The sequence below is a fragment of the Kryptolebias marmoratus genome, linkage group LG14 (genome assembly GCF_001649575.2).
Source record: "Kryptolebias marmoratus isolate JLee-2015 linkage group LG14, ASM164957v2, whole genome shotgun sequence".
Lineage (NCBI taxonomy): Eukaryota > Metazoa > Chordata > Actinopteri > Cyprinodontiformes > Rivulidae > Kryptolebias > Kryptolebias marmoratus.
The window spans coordinates 3719839-3741955 of record NC_051443.1 but is presented as its reverse complement, the minus strand read 5'-3'; the positions used below and the strand labels follow the sequence as shown (position 1 = coordinate 3741955).

The following is a 22117-nucleotide window of genomic DNA, read 5'->3' as shown; positions in this document are numbered from 1 at the left end:
TGGTTAAATCCTCAGTGGAGCTTTATATTTAATATCAGCTCATTAATTCTTCACATAATGGCTAACATATAAAAACTTAAGCCCAGTGATGGAAAGTACATTTACAGTATTTCCAACTGCACTCAAACACAACTCAGAGCTGTTAGGATTTGTTTTCTGTTTGTTTTGTATTTATTGTGCAAGTTGCTCACTTTGTTATCATATTTTATGTGTGTTTCCATTTGTTGTTCTCTTGTGTTTGGTCCCTGTGCCATCAGTGTCTTTCTCCCTTTAGTAAATTTCCATAGCTAGCCTGCTCCACCACCTTCACCTGTGGCAATCTGTGAATTTACTCTTCCTGGTTGTTCGTCCTGGTTCCCGGTTGGTCGGCTCCTTAATCATCAGCAGCTGCAACTAATCAACTCTCCAGCTGGCTGGGTATTTATACCTGCCATGAAGATCAGATCAGTGCTGGACCATTGCTCACCTTGGGTAAAGTTCGCCAGCCAAACGAAGAGTTTATACTCTAGCTGCCTGTTAATCAGTTCCTGTTCCTGGTGAGATCTGAAACTTGTGCAACCTACCTGGAAGGAGTGGTTTATGAGCTGCTCACCTGCTCTGATCTGAGTCCTGCCTGTCTGCCTCCATCTGGGAACACAACCCTCTCCCTCCTCAACCGCGTCTGGGAAATACTCACTGTGGGCTCCTCACATCACCGCCGCAACCACCTACCTGTAAATACTCACCGCTGGATCACATCCCTGCTACTCACCCTCACCTCACCGTAAGCAAGCCAAACCACCTCCTCCTGCAATCCCCTTATACTAAGTTAAATACTCAACTCATCTGCTGTTTTCCCTTCCAGGCCCGCTCCTATGAAATTCATATCACTGTAAATAAATACTTACCTTGATCTAGTCTCCCGTGTCTGTCTGTCACCCGGCTGCTCGCTCTTGACACGTCTTGGTAAATCCTGACATCACCTACGCCTTGTTGACAAGTAGGCACTTTCCCCTTTCTTTTTATTCTCTCCACATTTTTATATATATAGCTAACTATATAACTATAGCAGTTATTTTGAATTTGGTTGACTACAAAAGTAAACCAGTATGTTTAATGCTTATTTCCTGGAAGTTTATTAAAATCTATCCTGTGGTTCACAAGATATTTTGCTAACAGTTGATTTCAAATAGATATTGACAAAGTTTTAAGCAAAGGTCTTGTGCAATCTATTAACAATTAGAATATGTCTTTGGGATCAGTCTCAGCTACTACCACACCAACAGTTCCTTGAATTATGGCCATTGTTGTGTTTTTAAGGTGAATTTGCTGTGGTGGCCTTCTCAAACCAGGATAACTCCAAAAGTTAATGAGCTGCAGATGTACATTCAATGACTTTCTGCAAGTTTCACTTAAATACATAAAATATTTTGCTAACTTTTTTTTTTAACTAAATCTTTGCAGAAAACATTGACTTTGAGGTGTTTCATGATGGCAGTTATCTTTATTTTGATTTTTTATGTTGCTGAAATTCTGGATCACACAAGTCAACTGTGTTGATGAGGACACAAAATTAATCATTTTCACATGTAAAGAAATGATTAGTATGCCAATAATCATTAACTCTTTGTTTGGGGCGGCTGTGGCTCCGTGGTTAGAGCCATCATCCTTCTAAGAGAGAGGGAATAGTTTCAAAAGACCATGCATATAAAGAATTTATCTTGATATGCTTTGAAAATTGTGAGGAAAACCTTTCCCTCCAGCCAAGCCTTGATGAATACTGAAAACTGTCCATCCATGCCCTCAGAATTGAAATTACATGACTACTGATCAGTACTCTCTGTCCTCCACTTTTGTGGTCTTATAGTTTAATGTGAAATGAAATAAAAGTTCCACCTTGTCAATCCACAAAAAAAGATTCAGTTCTTTCTCTTGTATTCTCCATCCTGTTCTTTTTCTTCATGTGTTTACAGTTCGACCCACAGGCTGTACAGTATAATACTGTATATAGTCTTTGGTTTGTATGTACAGTCTACCCAACATGCATGTTTGATGTGCATACTCCACTTATTTCTTGTTTCTGTTGTGTATCTGATACAATCAACAAATAAAGAGAATCTAAGACAAAGTGGCAGAAAAAACCCCTGAGCAGAAATGAACTTTTTTTCTTTGTATTATACATCAGGAAGTGTTGTGTAAGTCAGTGTTAAAAGTGAATCACGTTGTTGATGTCAAAACTAAAACAGTTAACTTTATCAGCTCAAGGGCACTGACAGTTTGTTTCACTTTTAGATGAAACTGAAACTGACCACCATGACCTAAGCTACCACACAGCTGTCAGGTGGCTGAGTTTGGGGAAAGTGCTGAAAAGCTTTAGGGACCTGACAGAGGAGATTCGGGAGTTCTGCATTAAAAAAAAAGTTTAGCAGGAGTGGAACTTCCGCGTTCTGTGACTCGCTCATGATGTAAGTCTAAACAACACAGCAGCGTGTGGGTGGGGAGGGACTGTTATTGACACCTGAGCGAATGTGACTTTGGAGTCATTCACTGCAAATAAACTCCATGTATCACTCAGTGGACGAAACAGTGTCTGACTCTGCCCTGAGGGATTTACTCTCAGGCTTTTGGCAGCGGTGTACGTTTATCCAAACTACCTGCTAATGTTGAGTCAAGCTTCATGAAAATAAACACACGCCCCGTCCCCAGTCACAGACTGAGGTACACATAAAAAAATAATGAAAGGAGAGGAGACAGTAGAAGAGCAAGTGACACTCCCAGCGGGACAAGCTGCAGCAGTAAGACAGGGATGGGTTACACTATGTTGTGAGTGGTAACACGTTGTTACCACTGTTAATTCAATGAGTGGTACAGAGAGGAACATGGCCAAAATGAAGGAGAAAGTAGTCAGATTTTAGGTTGGAGGCAAAACAGCGACTAACCGGCCACCGCCAGAGCATGTCAGCTACAGGTAGGGGTAAGGGAATACCTGAACTGACCCGTTTTGAAAGAAGGATAGCTGGTGTTGTGCCAAAAGGGATGGTTTACCAGAAACTGATCTGGCACGTAACCGCAAGAGGGCGGTATTAAAGTGCGCCTCCTCTGCGCTCTGGGGGTTTGGAAAGGGGGTTTGGAGGCAGCGCCAGAGGGGGGAGCCACTGTCCCCTCGTGTGTTAATCTGTGGTACACATCACCCTGGTGATCATCCAGGGAGAGGAATGTGATGGGGAGAAAACTTTGAAATGTTGCGTGAACTTTTATTTAAGATTTTAGTTGACTTACAGGCCTTTTTTATTTGAAAGGTCCTTATGGCTCACCAGCGGAAGCATAAATCATACTGCTGTTTTTAAAGCTTAGGATAAAGTTGATCTAAGATTAAAGTTTGATTCTGGAGTGAAATTAAATATCTGAGAGGAATCATGATGCAGTGTGGCTTCAATTCCCCACTTCACCATCTGTGTCGCCAGTTTCCCCTGTCTCCAAAACAAGCGTATATGGAACGCATGGCTCAGAGTTGGTGTGAGGAACCGCACATTTTACCGTCAAGTTTCTGTTTTATAGATCACAAACTTTGTGTGGGCGGTGACGTACACAAGTTTCAGGCCCCATTTTGTGAGTACGCCAGTTTTATAAATGAGACCCTTGGTTAGTTTTGTCATACATAATAGGTTTACAATAGGATTTGTAGGATTTCGTATAGATTTTGTATGGATTATTTTCAGACTTAATTTAATAGTTTTTCACAGTTAAATCTTTATTTCAGCTCCCCCACTCATCTGGCGCTACCACAGCTAATTAAGTTTAGACTACACAAAAAACTCAGTGAAGTTAACAGATATTAAGCAAAAATTTGGTATGATAGTAATTGAGTCATTCACAACTCATAATCCAATCGCTATCAGATCATGCAAGATAGTGCAAATTACATGAGAATTTTATTTTTAAGGTTTGACCAAAATATCTATAACTTCATTATTTCTCAACATAAGATGATCCTAGTCTGAGACTCTGACATGAAAGGTGGTGGGTGATATGCATTCCTTCAAGGAATGTTAGGCTTTTAACTATCACCTAAAGAGCAAATTTTACATGCCAAGCTTTACTCAGTTTTGTATGTTGTGGCTTTGTTGTTATTGCCTCCAGATGACTGCCTCTTTAGGATGTGTAAATTTTCTCTTCACTACTGTTACACAGAACATCACAGGTCTGTCTCACTCAAACCACTCAAATCTGTGTGAGGCTGAATATTTCATGATGAAGAAACGCCTCGCTGTATCTGAACAAAGCCACATGACTGTTAATTAGATTGAGTGCTCAAACCACTCACTGCAAAAGTGGCCAAACCATTCAGCTTTCAGTTCACACAACAACCACATCATCCTTGTCCTCACCTGACAGTTTCAGTCTCACATGACTCCCACCTTGACTTAAACAGAATTAGCAAATAAAGACCCAGCATTCCTTGAAGGAATGAATATCACCTGCTGCCTTTCATACCAGAATTTTAGACTGAGAGCACCTTAAGATGAGAAAGAATGGAGTTAAAACCTGTTTGGTCAAACACTGAAAAAACGTTATGCCTGATCTCGCTTGATATTGCAAGATCTTGCTTTAAATCTGAAAGTATGGTGCTGTGAATGACTTCTACTACCACATCAGGTTTTAGCTTACCATAATATTCGTAAAACTGGCTCAGATATAGCCATTTTTGTGTTTACTGAGGTCAGTTGACTGTGGAGGTAATCTTGATATAAGTTGACTCCAAAAGTTAATTACTTTTAGATATATAGCCAATGATTACTTTCTGCAAGTTTCAATAAAACCCATCCACTGGTTCATAAGATATTTTGCTCACAGTCAGACAGCATTGACTTCGATAGTTAATGGCAAAGTTTTAAAAACAGATATTGTGTGACTAGATGGTGCTAGGATTATGTGTTGAGGATAACTCTCAGGCACTACCACAGTAAATCTGTGCTCAATATCTGTAGAATTGACTGAGTTATAATCGTTTTTGTGTTTGCTAAGGTGGCTCAGGCTTCTTGAATTGTATTGACTCCAAAGTTAATCACTTGTAGATGTACATCCAATTACTACTTTCTGGGAGCTTCCTTAAAATTTGTCCAATGCTTTTTGGTGCTTTGTAAGATATTCTGCTAAAAGACAGACACACAAACACACACCTTTTTACATTTTGGCAGCAAACAATAAAGAACTACTAAATTTAAAGCATCAGAAGACATCACAAGAGGTGGAATATACCCATCCATCTATCAATTTTTTTACCTGCTTTTTCCTTTACAGTGTTGCGAGGGAGCTGGTGCCTGTCTCCAGCAGTCATTGTGCGAGAGGTGGGGTACACTCTGGACTGACTCAAGTCCATCACAGGGAATCAGAGACGAGCAAAACTAACAATCCTTCACACTCTCACAACTAGAGTCAATTTAAAGTTACCAGTTAACCTAACATACATGTTTTTGGTCCCTGAGAGGAAACCAAAGTGCCTGGAGAATACCAACGGGTATGCACAGGTACAACATGTAAACTCCACACAGAGAGGCCGGGAGGAATATAATCACAAAAACTAAATAAATTATTAAAGGTAAAAACTGATCACTGAATTCAGTAGATATTAAACTACTAGAACTAGTGCTGGTATAGATTATCAGTCATCCAAGACATAGCAAATTCAAAAACAATTTTAAAAAAAACAACAAAAACAAAACAACTGGACTTCTATTCTGTAGCTGAAGACCTTTCACTTCCCATATGGGGAACTTTATCAATTTAAAACTGGAGCCCATGTAGTTCTTAAGCTTGATTTTATACTCAGCAAAATGTGAAGAAATCTGCTCTTGATCAGAAAGTTTTGAGACGTTCTTTTTGGCACAGACATTTTATACTCAGTCAAAACCTGCTGGCAGAACTCCTTGCTTCCCTTACCCTGGCCAGACATTTCTGATGTATCGATTGAGGCAATAAAGTAAATTTGTCACAAAGAGACCGCCACTGTTCCAGACAGATAGTGAACTATAACAAGCAAACATGGGGAACATTTCCTTAAGCAGCCCAGCCAAGGCAGAGTCCCTGCTGGCCAGCACAGCCACGGAGAACCACCTGTGTCTCTGTGCTGTTTCCTCTGTGCACAATAACTGTGATACCTCCTTCCACCATTTCTTGCTATTTGATCATTTTTACAAGTTTATAGGTTTTCCTGGAACAATTGTAAAATTTACTCCATTGCTGCCCATCTGTTTTTCCACATAAACACTCCCACAACAAAGTTCTGACCAATCACACAATACTCACTCTCTAGTGTTGAGCCATCTCTTGTAAAAGGTTTGCGTATTTGTACGCAAACTTTCAAGCATGTTCATTTTATACATGGCAACTTGTGCGTAAAATATGGCGCCGCACATTTACATGAGACCCCTGGTTCGTGGTAGAATTGGTCCTGTTGTTTAGATCATTGTCTTGTTAAAGTCTTTTTCTAACAATTTGCACTGCTTCTGACATGGGTAAACAAGGGAAAAGTGAAGTGACATCAAATGAAACAAGGGTTTTTCCAGGAGCTAACTTCAAAAGTTGAATTTTGTTTGCAAAATCCATGGAGGTCTTTGTGTGATGTGGTATGGTTCCAACAAGAGGAGCATAAGTACAATCAAGATGTTCTGCAATATTGTATGTCACTGAGTTTATGCTGCTGATGATCTGAGTGGAGTTTTTTTTTGTTTATTTTGGGAAGTCCATATAAACATGAAGTTACATCCATCAAATATAATCTGTTGTAAAAAGATTGATTGATTACTTTATCCTTTTCAAGTGTTTGCAGGTAGTCTGTGACCTTTTTGTAGGTGCTAGTAGGATCACTACAGTGCCAAACCTCCTTCAAATTTTACACCACCAGCCAGGACTAAAACATCACATTTTTGCCAGTTGACAAAGGAAGAGTGGTCACAGTGGTCCTCAACACTTCTGAATACCAGGGGAAAAAATAAAACTACATTACTGTGCAAAAACACCACATATCAGACTTTCAAGAAGGACCCAACCAGCCAGATCCATCTATCCATCTATTATCTGCCGCTTGTTCTGGAGTCAGACTGGTCAGCCAGACCCATAAGATTTTTGCGAGGTTTTATGAGGACTAGTATTTAAAATGTGACCAAAGGTCTGATATGATTCAGTTTGTATTTATGAATATTTAGCTTCACTGTTAAAATGCTTGCAGGATCATTAGTGAAGCCACTAATTTGCTTTGCCACATGAGAGGTGGTTTATTTATCTGTAAAAAGGAGAGATGAGAAAGCTGCTGACAGACTACTGATCTTTTTGTAGTGTTTCACCTTGACTGGCTGAGGGGTGGGTGGGAAGAGGGTGAGACAGACAGAACGTAACATATTCACATCCAACGTCACACTCTCAGTGCTCACTGTAGAACCAGAATCAGAGGGCTGGAATCCCTATTTATGTTGCTAAAAATAGATTTCACACACAGAGATGATGCAGCTTCTTGTGACAAAACCCCTCCTTACAAAGCTAGAGTCACGCTGTTATTGGTATGCAGCCACCAGCCTGCCTGCATGCTGGCTCTCCTCAAATCTTTGGAGAGGAGAAAGGAAGTAATGGACGGATGGAGAGAGGAAAGGGAGGTGTCGGACGTAGCAGTCATTACGATGACTCATTCTTTCTGCAGTGGCTGCTTCCTCGCAGCATTCATTCAAGCAAATCTAATCATTTTGACTCAATAATTAGATCAGTGAAGCTCCATCTTCAGTGCACACATTTACATTACACACGATGAACCTGAACATAAAAGCATAAAGGAAACAGAACGTCAGGCCATACATCTGTTGGTTGTTCTGATAGCAGACATGTGGATTAAACAACTGTTCAAAGTCTAAATCACAAAACACAGATTTCATATATATGTATATCTATATATACACACACACAGTCATGTGAAAAAATTAGGACACCCTATTAAGTAGTCAGCGCTTTATTAAGAAATGTTCAAATATCAATGTCCAATCTTGTTTTTGTCTGGAAAAGAAAGTTATTTAATTGCAATTAAACAACAAAAATTAACATTGTTTTACCCATGAAACAAAAGTTATGAACAAAAATGCATATTATAATGGAAGAAAAAGTTAGGACACCCTACGCTCTAATAACTAGTGTTGGCCCCTTTGGCTGAAATAACTTCAGTGAGATGCTTCTTGTAGCTACCTACCAATCTCTGACATCGATCTGAAGAAAGTTTGCCCCACTCCTCAACGCAGAATTTTTTCAGCTGTGAGATGTTTGAGGGGCTTCTTGCATGTACAGCTCGTTTTGAATCACTCCACAGCATCTCAATCGACAGTAGCAAGAGCCTGCTGTAGGTCCTGTGATGAAATTTTAGGATTTTTCATGACTTCTTTTAGCATCTTACGGTCTGCTCTGGGGGGTGAACTTGCTTGGACAGCCAGACCTGGGCATGGTTACAGTTGTTTTGAATGTCCTCCACTTGTAAACCATTTTCCAGATGGTTAATTGGCTGATGTCAAATTTTTTTTTAGATCTTTTAAAATCCCTTACCAGACTCATAAGCAGCCACAATCTTCTTTCCAAGGGCCTCAGGCAGCTCTTTGGATCTCACCATGGGGCTCACTCTTACTTCAACAGTCAGGGACACACCAAACTAAATTTCTGAGGTTTAAATAGGGCAAGCCTCAACCAAAATGCTGGGTAGCGATGTTCTGATCATGTGCACCTGATGTGATACACCTATGTGTGATCTTAACTATTTTAAGTGGGTCAATATATAGGGGTGTCCTAATTTATCCCTCACCAGAAATTGTATTATTTTTAAATGACATTTTACAGAAAGTTGTAAAAAGGCTTTTCTTAATTTTTAATTGTTTAGTCATATTACTTGGATCTCTCAGTACTGTTAAAATTGATATTAAATATCCACGTTAAAAAATATACAGACTTTCATAGGGTGTCATAATTTTTTCACATGACTATATATATATAAACCTTCTATCTCTGTCTATTTTTTTCACATGGGTGATTTCACCACTTCAAGCTTGGGTCCTCTGGGAGGCTGAGGGTTCTGTGCAGTATCTTAGCTATCCCTAGGATTGCGCTCATCTGGACAAGGATCTCTGAGGTTGTTCCCGAGATCTGTTGGATCTTTCCACAGCCTGCACCTTGGGTCTTGCTTGGTATGATAGACCCTACCCTCTATTGCTCTTGTGCTGCCATAGTTAGTGTCTCTGTGCTGTCCTTCAGTCCAGCCTTTTCTAGTCTAGGATTTGTTGATTTCAGCCACTTCCTCAATCTGCCAGTGGTACATGCAGTGCAGGGGCTTGTCTTTCCATGAGGGTTCATCTTTCTCCTCTTCCACATTATGTTTCTGCTGCCTGAGACATTCACTTAGCAGATAATCATGAGGGCCTTCCTTCCTGATGTACTCCAGGATCTTGGTTGTTTCATCCTGTATAGTGGCTCTGATGCTCACTAGTCCTCTGCCTCCCTCCTTTCTCTTAGTGTACAGTTGGACTGGACTTAGGGTGAAACCCTTTGTGCATTGTAAGGAGCTTTAGTGTCTCGATGTTAGTGACTTCTATCTCCTCCTTAGGCCAGGTTATTATACCAGCAGGGTATCTGATGACTGGCACCACATATCTGTTGATTTGGACTTTAATCTTACCATTCAGCTGGCTCTTCAGGACCTGCCTTACTCTCTGTAGGTACTTGGTTGGGGCTTACTTCCTGTTGCTTCATCATGATTGGCATTTGCCTGTGGGATTCTAAGATATTTGTAGCTATCCTGGACATCTGCAATGTTGACTTCAGGTAGTTTGACCCCATCAATAGTGATCATCTTGCCTCTTGGATATCATTTGTGTGTGTGTGTGTGTGTGTGTACAATTAGGTTTTAACACTTTATTGTCTCTACTCTCCATGATTATATATACATTTACTGCTGTCATTAACATGTTATTCTTTGTTGCTTTTTTCCATAGAAACTACACATGGACCAATCTTTCTGTTTGTCTATGTCTCCTTTCTGTCCTCTCAAACCTTGGCTGATTGACGCAGATGGTTGACCATCCTGGTTCTGTTGGAGGGTTCTTCCTATTAAAAGGAAGTTGTTCCTTTCCACTGTCACCAACATGCTGCTCTGGATAGGGGATTGCAATGAAGTGACTATTTAACATAATCTGCTGGTTTTGTTAAACAACTTTTACTGGCTGGCATTTCATAATGTACTCAACTGTATGTGAATAATGATTGTAATAATACAAAAACAATTACATTCTGCATCAGAGGACCTCAAAGTATCCACTGAGACCAAAACCTTGTGTGAGAAATGTTTCCTGACCTCATGGACATTAAACAATTTTATTAGCAGTTAAAAGAGTTGCGCCCTGCTGGCCAATAGAATAAATGCTCAACAAAATAAATTAACTACATTTAAATAAAACAAACGATCACAATCAACCTCATTTTATGAATGGTTTGTTTCATACCCATTTCCCAAGAGTCACAGGGTCCAATTGGTTAGCTGTCCTAAAGTAATGTTCTGCTTGACCTCACAAAAATCAAGGCCACAATGATTAATCATAGAAAGTTTGCAACTAGGCTGTATAAGATGTATTTCTAGAAAACAACTGGCTCTGATGCAGCGTCTACCTGAATAGGTTAAAACATAGGTTCAGATTACACAAACAGCTTCTGAAGTTTGCACCTTTGTGAGTCCAAGAGCTTCAACTGAATGAGTCTGTATAGTATGCATAAATGGGGCTGCACAATATATGAAATTTATCTTTTCGCAATATCGTTGAATGCAGTATCAATTTTGCAAAGGACAGCGTGAACTGGTCATTGGCCATTATATTTCCAGTACCATGCATTCATGTTCTGCAGCTTATCCAACAGACTCTCACAGACCTTGAGGCCCACACCTGGTTTAGATGATAGTGATGACAGAAAAGAATGTGAGGAAAATGTGGCTCTATCACAATTTATGTTGTCAATGCAATATTAAACAATAATATTGCACATTGCAAGTTTTTCTGTAGGATGTACAAACAGGATGTCCAAAATGTTAAATGGCTTGCATTTTATCTAGTCCAATGACCCCAAAGCACTTTACACCACTATTACTACTATCAGTCATTCACACACTGATGAATATTTGTAATGAGGACAAGTTAGAAAAGAATTAGGTATGAAGTATATTTTAGAAGAAGCTATCTCTTTTAAGACTTGCGTTTCGTTTTTATTGTGCTATTACTTGTGGCTTTTAACACCTTTATTGGTTTCAAAATATTTAACTTTATTTACAAATATTTTCCACATAGAAATACATTAATATCTCTTCAACTCCTTCAAAACATTGTCGTCTTTGAAATCTGCTTCAACATAGCTCCTCTCTTTTTGGCTGCACATGCTAATTTTAATTTTTAGCTAACCTTTTGCTACATTTAACTCACCTTTTGATACCCTTCTACTACTTTTAGTTTCTTGCCCTGTTGCTACTTTTGGCTTTTAGCTAGCAATTTGCTTTTTTATCTTTTAGCTAGTGTTCTGTTTCTTTTAGCTTTAACAACTCAGTTTCAGTTTCTTCAGTGAACTTCAGCCAAGTCATTCAGCTCTCAGCATTCACACTGAGGTTCGACAGAAAAAAAGGGCTGGCGCAGTCAAATAAACAAATACCTTCTGACTGCCAGTTTTAGGTAGTTTAATTACGTCCTAATTTACAAAATGTACAGTTAAAAGCAATGTTGAGAAGTGCTGAATTTGCTTTATTTTTTTTACATTAAGGACTTGGAATTGCACAAAGTATCAATCCTACTTTGTGGAGTTTCTGACTATCATCATCACTGTGTCTGATCAGCTGAATAAATGCCAAAAGCTTACTTAATTAACTCACAACTAAAGTCTGTGAAGACTTTCCAAAGGACAAAAAGAGAACCACAGCATGATGTAAAGTGACCAAGACAGGAAAAGACCAAGAATAACCACAAAGACACAAAGTCTCAAGAATTAAAAACAAAAACGTCATAAAACACAATCGAGCAGCGATAGAAACTGAATTACCTACAGACACTTAACCTGCTGTGATTTTAAATGTGATGTTGTGAGTTGTGTTAGCACTTAATACACACTGCTCAATATCTGTAAATTTGAGTTAGAACCATTTTTGTTTTGGCTAAAGTCGATTAAATGTGGGGGCCATCTTGAATTGATTTGGCTCTAAAGGTTTATCAGTTGTAGAAGTACATCTATGGATTACTTTCTGAAAGGTTTATTAAAATCTATCTAGTGGTTGATAAAATATTTTGCTAACAGACAAACCCAAACACAAACACACTGGCAAAAACATTCTCGCCCTTTCGCCTTTGGCAACAGGTGCTACGAAAAGTGCACACACCCTTAAATTTTAAATATTTGAAGGAAAATCTTGACCTGAAAGACTCACAAAAGGTCAAAATCGTTGTGAAACGACCAAATCACTCAATAAATGCAGCACATTTCCAGTGAAAGCCCTCCTGTGTCACACCCAGTGAAGATGAAATGTTTTCATCCCTCAGTGAATGTGACTGTGGCTGCTGGAGATCACAACCAGATATGAACTCTGGTCACTACAGGCTCATTACAGACTCCAGCACTTCCACAGATAAAAGTGGACCCAATTAACTGTTGGTGGGCATTAATCTAATAATGAGGGGAAAGTGCGTTATTTAGCAGGTCAGAGCATCACCCTCATCCTCCTCCTCAGCAGACGCCACATCACCTCAGATCAGAGAGTAAACGTGTTTTTCTCACCCTAAGAAGCAGGGAACATGGGCTGATCGCAGCTGATTTTTAAACCCTCCAAGGCAACTTCCGCATCTTCTTGTTTCCCCTCACAGCGCTCAATCCCCGGCCGCACCTCCAGCATCAGCCGGCTCCTCGATCTCAGGGCTGAAGAAGAGAACCTGAAGAACCGTTCCTCCACCTGACGCAGCAAAACCTGCTATTTGACAGAAGCGGCGCCCCCTGGCGGCGAGCTGCAGCTACTGAACGTCACTGCAGAGGAACAGCGCCGAACTTCAACTGAACTTCATATATGAGACACTATTTCAAAATGATGGCTTCTTATAATGAGCTAACTCACAATTTTAAAATAGTTTCTCATATGCTAAGTTATAATTTTGAGGTAGCATCTCAGAATTTAAGAAAACCTCACTTTGAGATTGTATCCTACAATTATGAGATGTTAAGTCAAAACTATGAGCTGCTGTTTCATAACTGAGAGATTCTAAATCTAATACTGAGAAGCCAAGTGATAATTTTGAGATAGTTTATTTTGTAATTAGGACTTCTTTTTGTTTTCTTCAGTGTGACAGAAATGAGTTACCATAGTTGTTCAGGTAAAAGAAAACATGTACTCTTGAATTTTTGAGCTCATTGGTTTATTCATTTTAATGTGGACATTTATTAAAATATTTTTCCCCAAACATTTACTTTGCACCTAATTTTAAAGCAAGCCCACTAAATTACTGAATAGATATAAACTCATTTACTTTCATCTTTGTAGGTAAACAGACTTCATATCCCTCAAGTCTTTTCATTTTGGAAACATAAAGTGAACTCTATCAAAAAATAACTTTTATTTAAGTCTTTCTTTTTTAAAACATTAAACTCCTAATTCCAAATGTTTACAGCTAAACTCGTGCTTTATATTTACAGAGATCCATGTATATGAAATCTGCAGAACAGATTTACTGGTTCTAATTACATGTAGTTGTCAGGGTGCATACACAAGGGGTCGCTGTCAAGTAATATTTATTTTGAATTAAAAGCCTATTCCATCATATTATTGAATAATAATTAAGAACTTGTTGTTGCTAGTAAACATGAGGATAAATATAATAATTTTTACTTAAATGAAATTTACAAATAAACAATACAATAAAACAAATATTTTAAACTAAAAAATATTATTTATAACTTTTGTTTTTGTTTAAGGATACAAGCCTTTTCCCTGACCACTCAAAGAAATATTCAGATTTTTGTTCCAGCTTCTAAAAATAATCAGCAGACATAAACACCTCCTGTGAGAAGTTTAACAGTGAAATGTTCTTCTAGTAGAAGAAAAGGCTTACAGTCCTCTGAAATATGACAAAAGGCCTTAGTTAGATGCTCTTAGGGGCAACAAAACAGCTGAAAATGACTGAATTCATTTTTAACATTGTACCGGTAAAAGATTTAATCGTTTCAAACAAAAAAAAAAAAAACTATTTGAAAAAAATTTGAGTATCATCAGGGCTCTCAAGTTTTGATCTGAGCTTGGAGTGAGATTTTGAGCTGCTAAAAGTTGTTAGATGACGTCATAACCTAATTTGCATATTTGGTGATATTGATCAGGCTGTAGGAGAGAGAAATATCAACGGTGGCAAGACAAAAAAATGAGTAAAAAAACACTCAAAATACGTTTAGAACTACAAATTAACTTAATTAAATAATTTTATAACTTTATTGCTTTGCCTGATCCCACACTACATACATTAATTTGTTAGAATATTAAATTTCACCAAAAGACAGTTTTGTGTCGTGGAATTGTCAGCTCTACATTTAACCCTCCTCTTTTATCCAGGGCTGGAACCAGAGAGACTTATATCAGCACTACAGAGTCAGTGAAAAAACAATACATTCAAAATTATATTTACATCCCGCTTTGTAATCCAGGACGGGATCAGCGGCAGCTTTGCACACGAATGATTCATTTGCAAAGTGGACATGTAGGGGTGCAACTACCTACTTTCTGAGGGGTTTGCAGACACATTACTACATTTCTCGCTTTAAAAAAATGCCAGAGATCTGAAAACTTGCTAAATATAGCGTTAAAGTGACAAAAAGGCCGCGTGCGTGTGTGTGGGGTTTTTATTGCGTGAGAAATACAAAGTGTGACGTGTGAGCGCGTGCACTTCACGAAATGTGTGTGTCACACAGTCAATGCGTGAGACTTGAGAGCCCTTGTATCCTAGTTATTGCTTTTAGCTGTTCCTTAAAATAATCTTCCCATATTTAGACTAAAAAGATGCATTCCTGATTAAGTTGCTAAGTGTTACAGCCAGTGGCCATGTGTGTGTGTTTTTCTTTTTCCTTCCTCCTCATGGTACAGTTCTCTGAGTCAGCAGGCTCCACTGTGGGCCCACTGGATGCAGCCCTGCCTGTCTCTCCTTCCTGGTCACCGCCCATGGACGTCGTAATTGGCTGGTCAATTGTTGGTTCCACCTTTCCTAGACGAGCCCCAATTTAATGTTACATACCGGCTCAGCCAGAGGTTGAGAGATGTAAGATTAATGTTATAGAATATAGAATAATATAGACACTTTGTTTCATATTTTTAAGAGCCAGATTCAAATATATTTATAAATCAGAAATGAAACAGGTGAAATCTGTATCTAATCATGTTTTTTTTCTGCAGATGTTCAAGACGTTGAACAGAAACACACAGTCCTGCTCACCATTATTGGCACCCATGAAGTTTAAGTACATGTAATGGAATATTTACTGAAGGAAATTCATCAAGTGAAACAACATTTTATTGCTGATAGCTTGTGCTTGATGCAAAACAGCAAATGATCAAAAACATTTAAAAAGATAAACATTATGAGGAAAACAAAGAAAAACATAATTTTTACCTTGCCAATGGTATTGGCACCCTTTGCTGCAAATCAATATGAAAACCCAATTTGGCTCACCTTTTGCAAATCACACATAAAGATCACTTGTGATGGACTGCCTCCACACATATGACATGAATTAACCAATGAATGATCATGAAGATATTCACTCAGCTATGCAAATCATGAAGGGGTGCCAATAATGGTGAGCAGGACTGTACTTTACTTAATTGAATCGAAAGTAGAAAACAGTAGCTAGAAGCTAAAACCAGCAGAACTCGACACTAATTCCTGTTATTTATTTGTTAACCTTTTAAATGGGCCTGTATATACTGTGTTTGTGTATGACATGCACCAAAGAGTTTTACACATAGAGTTTTTAACCTGCATTGTTTAACATTTTGTTGCAATAACAAAAATAAGTGAAAATAACTGGTTTGTTTTAATGAGCTGTAAAGTAGTAATACTGCAGTTTTATTGAAAAGGCTCATTTATTGTGCAACAACATTACAGGTCCAATAAAGTCATGTCATTGCAGGAACAGAAATCAGTTCAGAAGTCCACACTCGAGCATTATTACTGAAGGAGAAACAGAAGACTGAAGATCTGACTCTGAAAAGGTTTGGGTGCTGGTTTGGCTCGGACCAAGTGAAAATAGACATCAGGTTAAAAATGATAATAAAAACAAATGAAATAAGACCATTAGATTCAAGTAAACAGATATTTCCTAAGATAAACCTATAAAAAAAAGACTAATTTCAATTTGAAAATAGAAAATGACATAAAACAAATACATTCATATGTCAAATGAAAATAAAATTCTTCATAAACAAAATAAAAGATGGCAGTGAAAGAATGTATTTGTTGTGGGTGTTCACATTTACGTTCTGCCTTTAAAATCTGTATCAGTGTGTTCATTATATTCATATTTCAGTGCCTAAAAAAGTAACTCCCTATATAAATCCTTTTTACTAAAAATATACTTCAAAAAAATCTCCAGATTTTTACAACATATAAAAAATATCCCAGAGTAATAAGAAGTAATGCATATAAAACTGTTGATTTCTATACAAATTAGCTGATGGCACAGAAACAGACAGGAGGACAATTAGTGCTGCGGATAAAAGCAAGACACTCGAACCCTGTTCACATTTGTCTCTACATTCTGTCTTTAGCTCTAAGTACAGGTGTGAAATCTCTCAACACATTAAAAACATTTTGGGCTGGACTCCTTGTATCTGCAGCTGTCTCAGTCCTCGATGTAGGACCTCCTGCTGGACTGAAGTGACCCCACACAGGCAGCAGATCGGACCAAAAAACGTCTGCTCAGCTGACCACTGGTTTTTATCAGATAAAAGTTTTAATGAACGTTTATTAGAATTGTTCTTAATAAAAGGTTTTCGGTGGGGTTTTATTAATGAAAGTGGATTTCAGGACGTTGTATGAGTGAGTTTATCTGATTTAATGTTTGTTTTAATTGTTTAGAGCTGAGGTTCACTGTCAGCTACAGAACAGCAGCTTTATGTCTCATCATGTTCACCTAATTAAACACAGAGCTGAAGTTCTGTTCACAGCTGACGGCTGTCAGAGCCCTGTGTCTTCAGTCTTTGCTCTGAAGTCACTGATCTTTATTTCTCTTATATCACTTCTGTTGGCTTATTAAGATATAACTCAACAAAAAAAGCATCCTAAGTGGCTGAACTGTGTTCATGTCAAAATAATGATGTCTGAGTGTGATGTGATTATTCCAGAAACACACAGACCTGCTGATGTCCTGTTTGTTGCTCACTGACAGCCTCTGTGTGTGGATCTGTATACAGAGCTGCTAACAGAGGCTTCAGAGCTGACCACATGCAGTCAAATCACACAAAACTATTTCCTAACAACTAATTTGAACAGGGCCTCAGTTTTAGCAGAAACTGTGAGAGGACAGACAGACAGACAGACAGACAGACAGACAGACAGACAGACAGACACACACACACACACACACACACACAGACAGACAGACACACACACACACACACACACACACACACACAGACACACACAGATGGCGCTATGTGTTGGCAGAAGAACGGAGGACAAGAAATCTCTTCAGAGTCATTCGAAGTGATCCCAGCTCACGGTTCAGTTTCTCCAGACGTTTCTCTAAGGCTACCTGTGGACAACATTAACACTGAAAATTAACTTCAGGAAAAAAGATAAATTAAAGATCTAGCAAGTTGGGATGAGTTGTAGTGATTTTAGCCAATCTCTAAAAATAATGTTTCGTGCAATATTGTGAGGAGTCGTGCTCAGAGTATGTCTTGTGAAAGACTCTCAGCTACTACCACATCAGACTTTGTCTCAATATCTGACCAAGTTGTAGCCAATTTTGTGTTTCTAAAGATAAGATGCTTAGAGCGGCAATCTTGAATTGAGTTGGCTCCAAAAGTTAATCACCTGTAGACATACACACAATGATTCCTGTTTAAAAGTCTTATTAAAATCCATTCAGTGATTCATGAGATATTTTGCTAACAGACAGATACACAAACACAAGCAGAAACCCTGTCGCTCGCCCTTCACATGTCAGCAAATGGATAATTAATTCATGGAGTAATAAAAGTCCAGCACTTTTGCAGCAGTTCTGAAGACGACCACAACAGAATGACTGCTTACACTACTACAACATTTCCTTGTAATATTTATGCTGCCCAGAAGATAAATCTAAGTCACACTTTCTCTGATTTACCAGGAAGCTCAGTGTCTCCAAAGCAATCTATAAGATGTCACGTTTCCATCAAATAACTGAGGGAATAAACAGTTTAAGATTTTCTTTTCTAATAACATCAAATTCAAACTTTCCATTAGATGGAAACCCAACAATTTGCTGGATTGTTTTGTAGAGAATGTGTCTGAAGGCTGTGTGTTTCTGACCAGCCCTGTGAAGTTGGGTTTTTTCCTGTCCCGCTGCTATTGTTCATGACTAAATCATCTTATCATTTATCTTTAAACCGGCAACATTCTAATTTTTCTTAGAAATAATTGATATAAGAGTTGATTGTGGCGTCTCACCTCATCTAATCGGGTCTGCAGACTCACTCTGCCACCTGCTCCAGGCATCCGGCTCAAAGCTGCCTCAATCTGCACGCACACACACACACATTATTCAGTTATTTAACAACTAAAACACAATAGTTAAAGACCTGGCATTTCTCTGAGGCTTACAGAGGAACTTCTGTTGAACAAATAAGACCTAAATCAGCCCAGTGCAGATCTCACATAGGTTCAGCTGTGAGATCAAGATATTGTGGTCGACTGTCAGGTCTAAAAGCAGGAGAATAGCTGAGTCTCCTGGATCTGTAGCCAATCATTAAAAATCATTAAAAACCTTTAAAAGTGCAGTTTCAGTTCTGTGAAGGCCTTTAAAACCAGACTGAAACATTTCAAGAATGTTTTGTGCATTTAAAAAGGATTGCAGCTGAATAAAAACCAGCCTTCCTAAAAAATATTATAAAAAAGTAAGTTGGGACTAAATTTGAAGAGACAGTGACATGGAGGCCTTTTAATTTTTGTTTTTCCAAGTGTCATTGGATCGGTAATTTGTTGAACCATCGTGTTTTGGAGGAGGAAACACACAGAAGTAGGCTGACCAAAATCTCACTGCTCAAACTGGCTCAAATGGCAGGAGGACACCTGTGGAGCATGAAAATCCAATATCCAACCTAAAACTAACGTCACTGTGGTTTAACAACTGGATCCAAGCTGCACATAGCAAAAAATTATTTTAAAATTGGAATATTTTGTTCCCCCCAGGTAAATTTGGCAAATGAAGAGCAAATGTTTCCAAATCCACAGGACCTGTTGCCTATGATGAGAAGAGTAAACACAGTTAAGGACTTGATGGTAAATTAATTTGTTCCCATGTTATGAAGGGGAACTGATCATTTCAAACAGGTCAAATATATGGTTCCCCCCAGGAAACTTTGGCAAATAAAGAGCAAATGTTTTCAAATTCCCAAGGCTAGTTGTGTGTGATGGTAGGACTGAACAACCTAAATCTCAAGATGATTGGTTAATCCCTGCTCCATGGGGAGAGCGGAGGGGGTGTAGTAAAGTAAAAGGAGACAGAAAAATATAAAAGCAACACATGGAAATAAAAAGACTTCTGGGGAAAACATAATAAATTAATTAATTAAGTAATTCAAGAAACAAAAATGCCTCTATAAGGAAAAGGAAAAACAAAAAATATATTTTTGTAAACAGTACAATTGAAATGATGTGCTTAAAAATACAATTTGTAGAAACTAAACGGAAACAGTAAATAAGAATGTCAATTAAATGATAAAACATGGGGTAAAGTTCTCTTTTTTAATTAATTGGTGTATTTCAAGTGTATTAATAAATTTGGCCTTTTATTTATTTATTGAGCCTCATTTCAGCTTTTGTATTTAAACATGTCAGTTTTGGTCGTTCATAGGCATGAAGCGCTCGGGCTCCTTTGTGTTCTTGGACCTTCTTCAGGTGAACCAGGAGTGGGAGAGCTACTCCTGGTGCTCCTTGCAGCAGAGAAAGTGCTGCCATCAGAACCACTTTCAGCACGTTTTAAAAAACGGAGATATTCTTGCTTGCTTTGTAAGTTTTTGTGACATATTGGTTTTTCTGCTGGCAGGAGCATTTGTTCACCTGCATGAGGGCGTATGCACCTGACTCTGCGTGTGTCAGTGTCCGAGACGCTGAATATGAACCATATTCTTGTCCGTTTTTTTTTTCCCCCCCAAGTTTGGCGCTTCATAATGTTGAGGAGCGACCGCAGAAATAGTAATCTGGTGTAATTTAAATTAAAATGACTACACACTGTGAAAATCCTTGCTCCCCCCGCCAATGGGACCATCCGCCCTCCCTGGATTATGGTAGGGGAAACGCTGCAAAAGTTATTTTGCTCAATATCTATAAAATTCACTGAGGTATAGCAGTTTTGCGTCAGCTTGAGTTAGTTTGACTCCAAATGCTAATCAAATATAGATGTGCATTCACTGATTACTTTCGGAGTGTTTCATGAAATTCTGTCCAGTTGTTCATGAGATATTTTGCTAAAAGACAAAATATCACAGTGAAACACTTGGCTGGTTCACAACGCACTTTCAGCTGGGACGTAGGCTATGTGCAAGCTGCAGGCAAATACGACCCAATTCCAATTTTTTGCCTCTATGTGACACATATCAGATTTTTTTAATGGCAGTGTGAACGTGACATCCGATTTTTTCATATTCAACCCAAGTCTTTTCAGTATGTGGTACAGAATCAGATACATACCCAATGTTTTTAAAGCAACTGCAGTATGAATATTCAGGTCCCTCACGTTTAAGTTCCACTGACTCTGCAGCCACACGTGCCTCTGCACAGAGGCAGCAGCTACTGCTCCAAAAGAGGTCATTGCTAACATTTGTGCTCTTTTTCCTCTCCATCTTTTTGGTTTTTATTTTTTACCATTTGGATGTACAGTTGCCCCCGATTGGACAGCAACTTCCGGATCAATAGACACACTTGCAGCATCCATATTTACTGTCTTAAATACAGCATGTGGAGTGTGACGTCATATCTTCTTCTGAGCATGTGGGTCATGTTGGGAACTGGAGAATGTTCACAGTGGAGTCTAATGGAGGTCGCATTTAAAATGTAATGTGAACAACCACGCAAAAAAACTGTATTTGAGCAAAAAAAAAATCTGAATTGAGCATTAGGACGTGAAGTGAAATTAGCCTTAGACAGATTCTGAATGAACCAAGGCAGCAAGGGGGGGTCAAAGCAAACTTACCATAATGTATCTTTGTGGTAGTAAGAGAGCTAAAATGGTTCACATGTGAAAAAATACACCAGCTTTGCAGCTCGGTATTGTGATGAAGTGATGATGTCTGGTCTGTGCAACCGCCCAGACGGAGGAATAAACAACTAACAAATTTATTTCTGACAGACGACTGATGAGGACATAGCAACTTTGTATTAGTTATTATTAATTATAATCACTAGTTAGAAACACTAAACGGAATTATTTTGTCATGTTTTTGAAAATGATAGTTTGTCACACATTTATTGCGTTGCACTCCACATCAGCACAGCTGAGTTCTGCTCCACACCTCTTTTGGTTCCACGATGCTCCCTTCTGTGCGGGATGTAGCTGCCCATGGTGATTTATGAACGGAATAAAGAGGGACTGGTATGTCGGGCTGCTCTCCCTGGGCTGCCACCTTATCGTGGTGGAGGGGTTTGAGTGTCCCAATGATCCTAGGAGCTATGCTGTCAGGGGCTTCATGCCCCTAGTAGGGTCACCCAAGGCAGACAGGTCCTAGGTGAGGGGCCCGACGAAGTGCAGCCCAAAGACCCCTATGATGAATACGAATATTGGACACAGTGTTCCCTCGCCCGGACGCGGGTCACCGGGGCCCCACTCTGGAGCCAGGCCTGGAGGTGGGGCACGTTGGCGA

General features: G+C 38.9%; 2 protein-coding genes across 4 annotated transcripts in view; both read right to left on the bottom strand.

Moving 5' to 3' along the window:
- Positions 1 to 12967, bottom strand: part of LOC108248168 (membrane-associated phosphatidylinositol transfer protein 2) — a 140378-nt gene extending 127411 nt beyond the window's left edge. For all 3 annotated transcript variants that reach the window (XM_017436750.3, XM_037979581.1, XM_037979582.1), the window contains exon 1: positions 12802 to 12967. The gene's annotated coding sequence lies outside the window, so the exon portion shown is untranslated. The remainder of the gene's footprint in view (positions 1 to 12801) is intronic.
- Positions 12968 to 16119: 3152 nt separating this feature from the next.
- The window catches only part of LOC108248170 (M-phase phosphoprotein 9), a 59613-nt gene continuing 53615 nt past the window's right edge, over positions 16120 to 22117 (bottom strand). The window contains exons 23-24 of the mRNA XM_017436758.3: positions 18708 to 18776; positions 16120 to 17808 (exon numbers count right to left, since the gene is read on the bottom strand). Coding sequence (XP_017292247.1) covers positions 17707 to 17808; positions 18708 to 18776 — 171 coding nt within the window. The 3' untranslated portion in view covers positions 16120 to 17706. The remainder of the gene's footprint in view (positions 17809 to 18707; positions 18777 to 22117) is intronic.